At 41.8% G+C, this 13,302-nt stretch overlaps 1 protein-coding gene across 6 annotated transcripts in view; it reads right to left on the bottom strand.

Annotated features, from left to right (window-relative positions):
* Positions 1-13,302, bottom strand: part of gria3b (glutamate receptor, ionotropic, AMPA 3b) — a 203,992-nt gene that overhangs the window by 71,925 nt on the left and 118,765 nt on the right. For all 6 annotated transcript variants that reach the window (XR_010795961.1, XM_066649518.1, XM_066649519.1 and 3 more), the window contains exon 4: positions 12,924-13,111. Coding sequence is in view for 5 of the 6 variants with exons in the window: in XM_066649518.1 (XP_066505615.1) it covers positions 12,924-13,111 (188 nt within the window). In the remaining variant the exon portion in view is untranslated. The remainder of the gene's footprint in view (positions 1-12,923; positions 13,112-13,302) is intronic.

Raw genomic sequence — 13,302 nt, 5'->3', positions numbered from 1 at the left:
ATTCATTCATTGTCTGTAACCGCTCTTCCAGTTCAGGGTTGCGGTGAGTCAGAGAGTCATTCTGGAATCACTGGCAGGAACACACCCTGGAGGGGGCGCCAGTCCTTCGCAGGGCGACACATACTCACACACACACACACACACACACACACACCTAGGGACACTTTTGAGTTGCCAATCCACCTACCAACATGTGAGGAAACCAGAGCACCCAGAGGAAACCCATGTGGACACGGGGAGAACACACTAAACTCCAGGTCCCTGGAGCTGTGTGACTGTGACACTACCTGCTGCGCCACTGTGCCGCCCTATATAACGAATCAAAACATGCAAAGGTTAGTAATATCTAGAGTGATACTTTGATTATATATTATATGTACTTATTCTGAAGATCTTTTATTGCACTTTTCCTTCCTCAAGTCACCCTAAATATAAGAGATTCCGAAGTTTCTTAAGGACGCTCATTATGCAAATCAATAGATAATGCGCCCATGTACCAGACGCCCGATCTGGGATCTGTCTCTTATCACACACCAGCTGTATCAGATGCCCCTCAGTTTAAAGGGAGGGAAACTGCTGCATCATCACTTCTGACACAACAGTTGCTGCATGGAACGACTAATCAATAAACCCTCCTCATAAATCAACAGAAAGGAGGGAGGGCTAAGGACAGAATGGCCTCTGACTCCCTCAAAATATCTGGCTGGGAAACTCAGTTATCTCCATTCCTTCTTCCTCAGGCCAGCTTTTACGCAGGGAGGCCAGGAGTGCGAGTGGTCCTGGGGGGATACATTCTAATTAACTGGCAGGAATATCCGTAGCTATCCTCTCTACTTGGCAGCATGAAATTTATGCCTGAGTGGGTGGAGTACATTTGGCTTTTTTCCAGAAGAAGAAATGTTTGTGAAAAATGGAAATAAATAAATAAACAGTCCTAGCCAGTCTAGGACATTTGGTTCTGGACAACACCTCTTGGACCTCTTGGATATGTTTAAGCAAAATTAAATATTTGGTTCCTCACCCTTCATGGGCCCACCCATTGAACCCATTCAAAAGTCAGGACCCTGAGTACACAGTGCTACCCATTTAGGATGGTGAAGTTATGACATCACATGGAGGATAACACTAACTACCCACTAACTTCTATTATGATAACTAAGTGCCTACATAAACTTTATGTACAACAGTGTTGGGCCACCTTCACATTACACCTATAGGAGGTTTCACAACACCCCATTCTAAATCAATATGAATTAATATAGAGTTGGTTCCACCTTTGAACCTATAACAGCTATTCCATTAATCTGGGAAGGATTTGGATTTCGACAAATGTTGAGGTTGAGGTCAGGGCTCTATGTGCACCAGTCAATTCTTTCACACTAAACTTAACCCAACCATGCCTTTATGGGTCTATATTTGTGCACAGGAGTACAGTCACACTGTAGTCGAAAGAGGCCTTTCCCAAATTGTTCCCATAAATTTAGAAGCATACAATGATACTAAATGCCTTGGTCTGCTGAAACATTAAAATTTCACTTTACTGGAACTGAAGGGCCTGGACAAACCCCTAAAAAACAGCTATATCCCAGCTACATCTAGCTTCATTATTTCATAAATGTAAGGCTTGCATGTAGCTGCTTGCCCATGGAAACCCATGTCCATGAAGCTCCCCGTGCACAACTCTGTAGTTATTAAGTCAACAGAATGTTGGCAACTGTACGACTCATTACCCAAAGACCCCACTCTGTAACTTTACATGTTCTGCTAATTTGTGGTTGAGTTGCTGTGGTTCCCAGAAGCTTCAACTTTTCAATAATACCACTCACAATTGATAGTGGAAACGAGGATGGGATAGGAGGTTGATAAGAAGCATGAAATTTCATAACATTCCCTTGTCACTTCAGTGGCCTCATATTACAGCATATTACAAAATTTGTCTTTAGAACAACCCATTCTTTGTTTGTGAAGGCAGGCAGCAAGGCCAGGTGCTTGATTTTATACACCTGTGGCAATGGGATTGAATGAAACACCTGCAATCAATGAATAGGAGGTTTGTCCAAATAGTTATGTCCATATAGTGTATCTAACATCATGCTGAGTCATGGTAGGATGTGGTCCACCTTATAACCAGAGAAAGGAAGGCCAATTAGAGAGAAACTCTTTTGGTCTCCTGCCCTTGGATGACTTGTGACTGGCTGGAGCATCAACTGGGCTTAACCTCACAATCCCCCCAATGATAGGGCCACCTGGGAACCCTGTACTGCCACATTTGGGATTGTTATTCTTTGTAGATGATGTGCTCAGTTAGAAAATGATCAGAACAAGTGGTTACACAAGGTTTTTCCCAAACTATACAGTAGAATGTGAATGAAAGCAATTGCTTATATATGCCATTCATAATAAGGCCTGATTCTACATTGAATAGGCAGAAGATATGTCTTTTGAAGTAGCAGAAAGAAGCAGCAGGGGGTGTGTTTGGGGGTCCGTCGCTTAAAACTAACCCTTTAATCTCATTAGATTCTGTAAGTTGAGACATTAAATGGTCCCTTGGGCCTGGGGCTGTGGCAAAGCTTTTAAGGCCTCAGTCTTGGGGGGGCTTACTTCAAACGGAACTAGCTCAGTGCTATTTCAGGCCCCTCCAGGTTGTCCCAGTTTTTTTAATTTAAATTTATTTATTTATTTATTTTTTGCCACAGTGACAGTGCACTGATGTGGGATCAGTAGAGGCTTTGATTTATTCTGAAATGGCCTGGAACCTGCGTATGAAGTGATAGAAGAGGGCATATATATAGGGAAGCCAGCAGAAGATCATAAAATGGAGGGAAGTCAAAATAATCAAGAGCTTTGAATCCACTGCTTCTGCTGCAGACTGCGCTCCACTAAGACCTTTTCATGAAGCCTTTCTTCTGTTGGGTGTCTAGAAACTTGGCTGTGGTTAATTTTGAGTGACAACACCGTGCGCTGATCAAAAGGCCATGGCTAAGGTTTTGTGACAATTCAAAAGCCTTCATGATGTGAGGTTTGCTCAAACTTTTTGGGTCAGGGTGCTAAGAAAAACCACTCTACAAAGCTGTTGTGAATCACAATGCCAAGGCAAGAGGAAGTTCCAAAGAACCCTCTACTCACTATTAATTTAGCACTCCTGCTTACTGTAATTCATGCCTCGGCAGTTCAATAATGCTGCCAGTGCCAGAAGAATACATGAAACAAAATAATTTATCAAAGAAGGGCTGTCTGAAAGCTAGCAAGACCAAGTCAGCAACCTGTCGTCTCTGCCCTTGCTAGCCGTCAAGTTAATTTAGTCGCTGTTGGTTAGCCATGGCGTCTCGTTCTCGGCTCTTGCTCCAGCGAGGTAGCTCTCCATTTGCCTGCTAGACTCATTTGTTTCCAATTGTACCATCAATACCCAACTAGCTGTCTGTTTTTATGAAATTTTCAGTCAATACTAATGAAATGATTCTCAACTTGCATTTTTCAAACAACCTTGTTGCCGTATTTCAAGTGAGAAATAAGAAAACCTACCCACGTTTAGCCCTATGCAGCTGTATACTGTTCTTCAAGCTTACACGGTATCCTATCAGCAAGTGAAGCAAACAGCAATGTTAAAAAAAATGTGTGCCCCTGTAATAATTTATGCAAATGTCTAAAGCGGCCGTGAACATCAGCGGAAGACATAACATGCCGTTTTTGAAAGTCACCCTACTTTATTTCCGACCTCTTATACAGCTCTACCACTCTGATAAACAGCTTATGTAGAATGCTCACCCATTTTGACCTCTAGTGCTGTACTCTGATTGGTCCGTAGTTGATTCACGCTCTGACAGATTTGATCTCCTTAAAATAAGTTCTCCAAAGATTCCTTAATAAAGGTAATGGTCCTAAGAACGATCTGAAACCCTAGGTCCTTTTCCTGGCGAAATGACACTTTGCTTGGATAAATAGATCTATCCAGGATCTTTGTCTGCGTAAAGTGGGCTATCCCTAACAGAAACTGATCTTAGCCTGGGTAGATGGATCTATCCCTGGGTAAATACTTCTTTGCATGGATAGATTGATCTATCCATGGGTAAATTGATCTAGCCCTGGGTAATTGGTTCTTTGTCTGGATAAATTGATTCATCCCTGTGTAAATGGATCTATCCCAGGATAGTTGTTTGCCGGTGTAAATGGAACAATCCCTGCGTAAATGGTTCTTTGCCTGGTTAAATGGATCTATCCCTGGGTAAATGGATCTTTGCCTGGTTAAATGGATCTATCCCTGGGTAAATGGATCTTTGCCTGGTTAAATGGATCTATCTCTGGGAAAATGGATCTTTGCCTGGGTAAATGGATCTATCTCTGGGTAAATAGATCTATCCCTGGGTAAATGGATCTATCCCTGGGTAAATGGATCTTTGCCTGGTTAAATGGATCTATCCCTGGGTAAATGGATCTGTGCCTGGTTAAATGGATCTATCCCTGGGTAAATGGATCTTTGCCTGGGTAAATGGATCTATCTCTGGGTAAATGGATCTTTGCCTGGGTAAATGGATCTATATCTGGGTAAATGGATCTATCCCTGGGTAAATGGATCTATCCCTGGGTAAATGGATCTTTGCCTGGTTAAATGGATCTATCCCTGGGTAAATGGATCTTTGCCTGGTTAAATGGATCTATCCCTGGGTAAATGGATCTTTGCCTGGTTAAATTGATCTATCCCTGGGTAAATGGTTCTTTGCCTGGGTAAATGGATCTATCCCTGGGTAAATGGATCTTTGCCTGGTTAAATGGATCTATCCCTGGGTAAATGGTTCTTTGCCTGGGTAAATGGATCTATCCCTGGGTAAATGGATCTTTGCCTGGTTAAATGGATCTATCCCTGGGTAAATGGTTCTTTGCCTGGTTAAATGGATCTATCCCTGGGTAAATGGATCTTTGCATGGATAAATGGATCGATCCCTGGGTAAATGGATCTTTGCCTGGATAAATGGGTCTATCCCTGGGTAAATGGTTCTTTGCCTGGTTAAATGGATCTATGCCTGGGTAAACAGATCTTTGCCTGGTTAAATGGATCTATCCCTGGGTAAATGGATCTTTGCCTGGTTAAATGGATCTACCCCTGTGTAAATGGTCCTATGCATAGTTAATATGGTGCTATATAGTCCCAATTTCACAGTCACTACACTGCACATGTTGCTGCATAATTAAAGCAGTTGTTTGGCTGACTAAATGCTTCTTCTCTGAAATGGAAACCTTGTTTTTAAAGGTTCGTTTGAAAATCCTGATTGGTTCTATATGGCAGTGACTGTGTCTCACTGTTGCTATAAATCTAAGAAAATTTTTAGTACTCTATGGAAATAACTTCCAGTATTTTTCCAGTGCTTTGCTAATTGTGTAGAGGTTTACTGTGAAGAAATAACACCATAGAAATACAATAATGATAAGCTACAATTGTTTGAACGAACACAGTGGATCGTTCCCAGCTACCATCCTCTACTCTCTCTTCTCTGTTGTAACCAGTGCTTTTCAAACCTCAGATTTTCCTCTTCTGTCAAGTTCTCCGCACCCACTTTACTGCAGCAACCCACCACTGAACATCAGACATTCAGACTGGACATACAGCATGACAGATGCATGGATCAAACTCAGACAGCTGCTCTACAACTCTTAACACACCAGATGTTCTTGGATATGCTGTCTCCAATAATAGCTGAGATCTGGTGATAATTCAACAGAACTGTGAGGTCTGCTGGAACTTTATGGGTCAAGACATAATTTATTAATGTAGTGTAAATCGCATTGAAAAAAGCAGCAGGGATCAAAGAAGAGCTCAAAACCTTTTTGGATCAGTGAAATGTAGTTTTATTTGGACTCTTCTCTGTAATTATAATAATTTATAAAGATTTTTAAGCCTCTTAAATACAAGTCATTTTCAGTCTGGTCTCTTTCTTCACTTTCTCATTTGCTCCTTATTGTTTCACTGTTCACAAATGAACACATCCCAATCTGTGTCTCACAGTCTGCAATTTGTACAAATAAAGTCACATTTATAAATACATGTTTTTGTTTTTCAAAGATATATCTATACGAAAATAAATACATTTGTTTAAATTTACATTGCACACATTTGTAAAGTCAAAGGCTCAAATGTAAAATTTATTTGTAAATTGTTGAATCTGCGTTTGTGGATCAAGTCTCTCACATGTTTTCCGTGACGTGCATTTGTTCATTTCCTCTCACGGGTTTTTGGATTTTGAGACTTTCCTTTCACATTTCACCCGCTCCAAATACAAATGCAGCCTGATCCACAAATGTGGCCAGCAGCCGAACAAGCCACCGCTTTTAAATAATAACCTACTGGTTTAAATAATATTAAAAATTACCCATATTAGAACACACCCATGTACGCATGGACTTATGTGTAAAGTAACAATACTCTGAATTTGAGATGCTGCATATAGACGAAGAAGCACAAAGCTGGATTAGTCCTTCTCTATACACTTTTTTTTTTCCACATGACCCACCTGGTGGAAGAAATCCTGAGGGAAAAGCACTGAGGCTGGATCTGTGTGACAGTCTCTTATCTGCTCTTTTCCTCTCCGTCTCTAAAAGATACATGGCATATGACAAATGAGAAGCAGCAGGAAGAGTGGAAATGAGGACTGTCTTATCCACACGTTAGGAGAGAATGAATTCCATGAATTTTGTATGCGCTGGCAGGAGATCGGGACCATCCCTTGGCTTGGAGACGGAGTGTAGAAGTCCCCCCCCCCCATCCTCGGCTGCGGGAGGCGTGTAGAAGTGTTTGGGGGGTTGGGGAAGTTCCTGGAGCAGGTATCCGCTGCTGTTTTCTTCCTCTGCCCAGTGTGCTGCCTGCTCCAGGCTGGCTCTACACACTCCGGCGCAGACTTTGAACAGCTTGCGAGCCTTGGGCTTGTCCCAGATGCCATTCATTCATGGGGCTTCATTTCTCCGAGTGCTGCCGAGCAGGCTGTTGCCTCAGAGCGGATTTCTGCACCAAAAGCCCAGGAGGGCTGGCCGTCCCGGCCCAGACAATTGATGGCTCCAAGGTGGATGCCAAATGTGTGTTTTCAAATTTACTACAGTGAGAAGGCTGCACGCTTGATAATGGAACGTTGTCTTGAGGAATTGATAGCATTCAGCCTCATAAACACTACTGTGAAGACAGGTACTGATGATGGGAGATTAGTTCTAGACCACACAGGCCACAGCAACATATAACATCTCTGTTAAACACAGCTGTATTGCTCCACAGCCCAGGGTTTATGTTCATGTACAGCGCTTTTCTTTGGAGATACAGGCAAAGTGTGTACACAGTTGCACATCTTTGTCATTCATTCATCATACAGAGTGTCCACAAACACTGGACTTCTCAGGCATGCCTCAGAACATCGTAAATGATTGCAGCAGTATCAGGTGATTTATGTTGATTTTAAAGGAAAATTAGGTAGTATTCACATCTGAGATGCTTTTGAGCATGACACCTAACCCGCAACTACTGCCCGGCCTCTACCAACCTCTCCCAGGGGTGTGTGTGCTCACATCCCCTATTGCACTAGTGTGTATTTATGTGTATGCATCATCAATGCCATGTATTTGCTACATACAGAAGCACAATTTGATTCTACTGGACCGCATATCCCGCAGCGCACAGCCCTGCTCAGCTATTTGATAAACACCTGACCACTGTGCTCCATGCAGATTTTCCATGATTGTACAGATCCCATGATGCAGCCCTGTATCCTATCACCCCATCTTCTCAGAGCGTGGAACATGGGGCTGTATACTGAGCTGTTTCTGAGCCGGACCGGCTACGCTTCCGCACTCTACCTTGACGTGTCTGATGGAAACTGAGATAGCTGGGTAATCTGGAGCTGAAGGAGTTCACAGAGAGCAGTGGCTGCGGGAGACTGAAGACACACCCACTGCAGTGGTGTTGCTTAAAAGCCATTAGAGTGAGTCTGCATACTCCAGTGCTCCACAATAAAGAGCATCTCCCCTTCTCCGAGCGTGGCTTATCTCTAGCACCAGTGCTCCCTGGAGGCTCTCGCACTTCTCTCTCTCTCTCTCTCTCTCTCTCTCTCTCTCTCTCTCTCTCTCTCTCTCTCTCTCTCTCTCTCTCTCTCTTTCTCTTTCTCGCTCTCACAACACACACACAGCAGGGGCTAGTCCACTGCTGAAGCCCACCATTCTACAGTTTTGAACCACACAGAGTACTAAGCAATGGAGCCAACTGTAAAATACATGTTTTTTTTTAACCATTATGATGTATTCCTATGAATCAGCAATACATTAATATTATTATATATATATGTATTTATTTGTGTAATATATATATATATATATATAATATGTAGTGGACCTAACAATCACTTGTTCAGAGCATCTGTAATGTGTGCATCTGGGGTCTCCCAACCCACAAACTGTGAAACAAGACCACCCAGTTTTTTTGGGCTGCCAAAGTCTGAAAATGAGTTGTTACAATTTTTGCTTTATGTTATGTTCAGTGCAGACACTTAAAAATTGTCCCACCACTTTGTTTTAGTTGCTCCAATTAAAATAAATTGTTGTTTACGTTAGAGCGCAAAAAGAGTTTAAAAATAACAAAACAAGCCCAGCAAGTGCCGAGAAGTATGTGAGATTTTTGATGAATTCAATGAAAAAATGGTCATAATCCATTAAAATCCCTCCTCAGTGCTGTGCACTTGGTGTTGGGGTAAACAGTGGGTGGCTCTTTTTCATGTAAAGGAACAGGTGCTGAAACCAGTGATTCTGAACAGTTTAGACTTATTGTTTGATCAAAGCATGCCACACATTTCATTAAGACCCACAACTGTGTTCACTTGTGAAATAAATGTATAATTTGTCCCGTTTAAGAGATAGCAATTGCAGTTAACGACTTTTACAGGAGTAAGGGTTCTTTAAGGGTTCTTTATTTAAGGGAATGGTTCTATTTAATAGCTTACTTTCATGATGAACTATGCGTTCCATGTTGAACCAAATGTAAGGTGAAATGGCTTTTGCATTATGTATGGTCTCGTCAGAGGAATGGAAAATTTGTCCTATAGGGTTTTAGCATCTTTGTAAAATTGGTTCTACATGTGGCCAAGAAATGTTCTACTGTAAAATGCTGGACAATAACCATTTCTGTTGCTAAATAAAATAATAATAATTAAAAAATGCTAGAAAGAACCATATACACCACCTTCTCTATCAGTGTCTCAGTCACAGAACTTAATTAAATTAGAATTTAATATTCAATCCTCATTGTTCTGAACTGAATCGTTGCCTACAATATATATTGTCCAAAAACATGTGTTTTTAGTAGTGTATAGAAAAGTGTCCATGGTTCCCATCTAAACTGTTATGCTCTACTTCTATCATACAACACATCACCTAGCAAAGTTTTGAGTGCAACTGATGAATCAGCTTCAGCCTGGAAAGAAGCCCCCATGCATATCATTTGCAAATGTGCCCCATTTCCCCCAAATTTGCATATGATTTACATGTAACACGCCCTAATTCATGCACTTGTTGTGTGCATTCAGCAGAATCTGAAACCACTGGCCTAACTTCTGCAAAAATCATCCATGCAGTCATGGAATTTTTTTTTCATGTCCATGTGGAAAAGTGTATAAATATTACATTTGAATTTGAAATTTGTTCTGATCCACGGCTATAGGACTTTACACAGATATACACCAGACCTAGTGGATTCCTGCTGAATATATTGAATGGTAGGTTTAGTATATAGCTACATATCACAAACTACCCAGCCAGTCATTTTTGGAAGCCAGCACACATTTAATTATCAAACATATGTATCAGTGATTTTGTATTAAACCTAGTTTAAACATCCCCCCACTGAGGGGCACCCACTGTATGGATTATAAACTGGTTCATTCAGGGACTACAAAGCTTGTGACACTTAATCTGTCTGCACTCTCAGACCACTGTCCAGAATCAGTGCCAAGAAGAAGATTAGGTCAATTAGGACCCAATGTGTGTGTGTGTGTGTGTGTACGCATGTGTTTATATGTGTGGAGGCGGGTGTAGTAATTTGAACATAGCTACAGTGGCAGCCAATAACAAGGGGCTCCTGCTGCAATTTATTAAATTCTTCTCTCCATCGCTTGTTCTCCTCCCTTCCCCAACTTAATCTGCTGCAAAATGTAGCCCCAATGCATCCTTAGGAAAGGGCAGCAAATAAAACAGTGTGTTGTTAACGTCCCAGAAGGATTCCAAATGAATTTTGGAGGAGGGAGATGAAATATTTTAATGCCAAATGATGTCCTAATTAGAAGTGAGTCTGGAAAAAAGCACACCAACTTCCTCCTTTTCAGTATTAGATATCCTTCCGCTGTCTGAATAACTTAAGTGCTCAAAACCTTAACGTAACACTGGTGTTGAAATGGCCATTAAATATTTACAGAAGGTATTTTACGTAAATGTAAACACGTTTTTTTTTTGTGTGTGTTGTTGCACAGCAACAGTGAAGCTGTGTCTAACCCATCTGTGGCCGTGAAAACACATGCACATTCTGGGTCAGACTCACCTCAATCTTGATGAGGTGGTTACTAATTATGAGTGAATTAATCAATTAATTGTCACTGTCCAATGAAAAGCACACATCTCTAAAAATAGGAACAGGAGACGTTTGTAAATACGTTTGTAAAATGTCTATGGAAGCCACTGTAATAAAGAGTGTTTTGGAGCATTTCTATTGGTCCATTCATGGTGAAATATTTACACAGTGTAAGGAAAGCTGCTGTGTTCAAATGATGCAGGAAACTAACAATCCACAAAAATGAAGAAGCACGTTTTTCATTGGTCAGAGAAAAAGTGTTGAAAGAAAGACTCAGTCCATCAAAATAATGACTAAGGACACCAAAACACTAGAAAAGAACGTCAACAAGGACCACAGATGAAAAGACGTCCTTCTCCTCATGTGGAACGTCCAATTTCCTCTAAATGGGAAACCTCTACTTAAAGTGCAATTAAGCCAAGAAATATAAAGCCCGGCAGTTCACACCAGAAGCCGCCAAAGACCCAAATTATCCACACTTAATTAATACTAAAAGCCATCTGACGTCAAATTGTGTCTCACGGCTCGTATGAGGTTCATCAAAACAATGGCATCTCAAAGCCAGTGACTGGTATTGTGTGATAGTAGGAGCTAATGGATCTTAATGAATGCTAATGAGTGCAATTCAATTCGGCAGATGATTGCTTCTCACAGACAGATGTCAGAAGTGTATGTTGTGGGGTGAGGGTCTAGGCCAGGGCTTTCAACCATGTGCTTTATAGCTCTCATCCAAGCAGGCGGATGAATTTAGGACCCATGCTCTTCATTCGAATCACCTTGTGGATCATAATTGGCCAGATACATAATAATCACAGACAGAGTTGACACAATATTAAACTGATCGCTCCTTAGCAACCGCTTCTAAGCACCACTTCTTCAGACAAGTGAGTGAAGGCCTCACTAAACATTATTCAGGTTACGGTATCTCGTAAATATGGATCATAATGCGACATGGAATAATGCCCAAAATCTGTCATTGTCAGACACTTTAGGATGAAAGTGTCATTTTCATGTTTTTTTGCTGCTAAAAAGTGAAATATAACCACACTTACTAATGATACAGTGTTATGGTCCAAAAAAGACCTCCAAAAAGTTATAACCTAATTATTAATCAATCAGTTAATCTATTAATTTTATTTATTTATTTATAGTTACACTTATATAGCACCTAAAAGGACACTTACAATCAACAGAGCACAGAATGCCACTCCATTCAACACTCTGTAAACACAAACACACACATACACACAGACATTGGTGAGAAGCGGCAGCCAAACACACACAGTGTGCTCCATGACTATCCACATGGAGGACTGTGAATCCACAAGGATAGAGTGCCAAACCCTATCTGGGCAAACACAGAAACAGACACACATTCACAAACACAGGGTTTTTTTTTACCCCACCTAACCTCCATGTTTTTGATCTGTGGGAGGAAACCGGAGGCCCTGGAGGAAACCCTCTCAGACACAGGGAGAACATAGAAACTGGAGCTCAGGGTCCCAGCCAAGAATATTTGAAATAAGTGTCCTATGGTGGTGCTTCAGGTAGTGCTGCTCCCACACAGCTCCAGGTTCTTGAGGTCCTGGGTTCAATACTTGCCTTGGGTCACTGTCTGTGAGGATTTTAGTGTGTTCTCCCTGTGTCCGCATGGATTTCCTGAAAAACTGTCCGAGTGTGAGAGTGAATGGGTGAGTGTGTGATGCCATTTGATGGACTGGCACCCTGTCCAGAGCTTCTGAACCTATCACAAACCAGTCTAAACTGGAAGAAGCAGTTACAGAAGATGAATGAATGAATGAACATATAAATGAACCCATCATTGTAATTATAATTCCATGGTTAGGTTTGGGGTTAGGGGAAGTTTTTGTTGGTGCTGTAGGTGTAGCATAATGGGTGACACCACTGACTCAGCGGACTATAGAGTTCAGATCCCCAACTGGGCTCCACACCAGTGAGAGTCCATGGGCAAGACCCCTAACACTGTCTGTCCACCCTGATCTAGAGAGAAGAGAGAAACCTTGAGTAAACACCTCCACCCCTCCTCCATCTACTTATCTGGACTGTATTTCTACTGAGCAGATCTGCTCTCCTCTCAATTCCAGAACTGGGGAACTGACACGGTTGGTGTGTTCTGGGAGCTCGGGCATTATTACTCAGGGATTATCACCACTCCGGGACGGACAAATGGCATTCACGGCCCACCTTCAGCCATGAGCATTGTGGGTAAAAAGAGAGACCCCATTGACATTCGCCTGCCAAGGTATTCAGAGAGAGAGAGAGAGAGAGAGAGAGAGAGAGAGAGAGAGAGAGAGAGAGAGAGAGAGGTAGGTTTTACCTGCTCTAAGATGACGTTGATCCTGTCCACTTCACAGTCAATGAGATAACGCTTCTCCTGCCTCCTGTCCATTTCTTCGATAATGCGTCTGTACTCCTGAGGGTCCGTGATGCTGCCCACCGAGCGAGCCGTCACCTGCCAGTTGTTCGCCACAGCTGCCTCCATTATGGCTTGGAGTATGGAGAATCCTTCAATAGGAAACACACACACATACATGTCCGTTTATTTAGGCACTTAATGTAGGCAATTTCATCTCTGCGGTACCTGTTTAGAATAAGACTAGGTTTACAATCTGTGATTAGGTTGTAAACACGTTAAGAGTCTTACGGTCAGTAAAAGACTTTCATACAAAAAGTAAACATTTTTCATACAACACATA

This window comes from Hoplias malabaricus, chromosome 17 (assembly GCF_029633855.1).
Source record: "Hoplias malabaricus isolate fHopMal1 chromosome 17, fHopMal1.hap1, whole genome shotgun sequence".
Lineage (NCBI taxonomy): Eukaryota > Metazoa > Chordata > Actinopteri > Characiformes > Erythrinidae > Hoplias > Hoplias malabaricus.
Note: the sequence above shows the minus strand (reverse complement) of the source record. Positions and strands in the feature narration are given on the sequence as shown.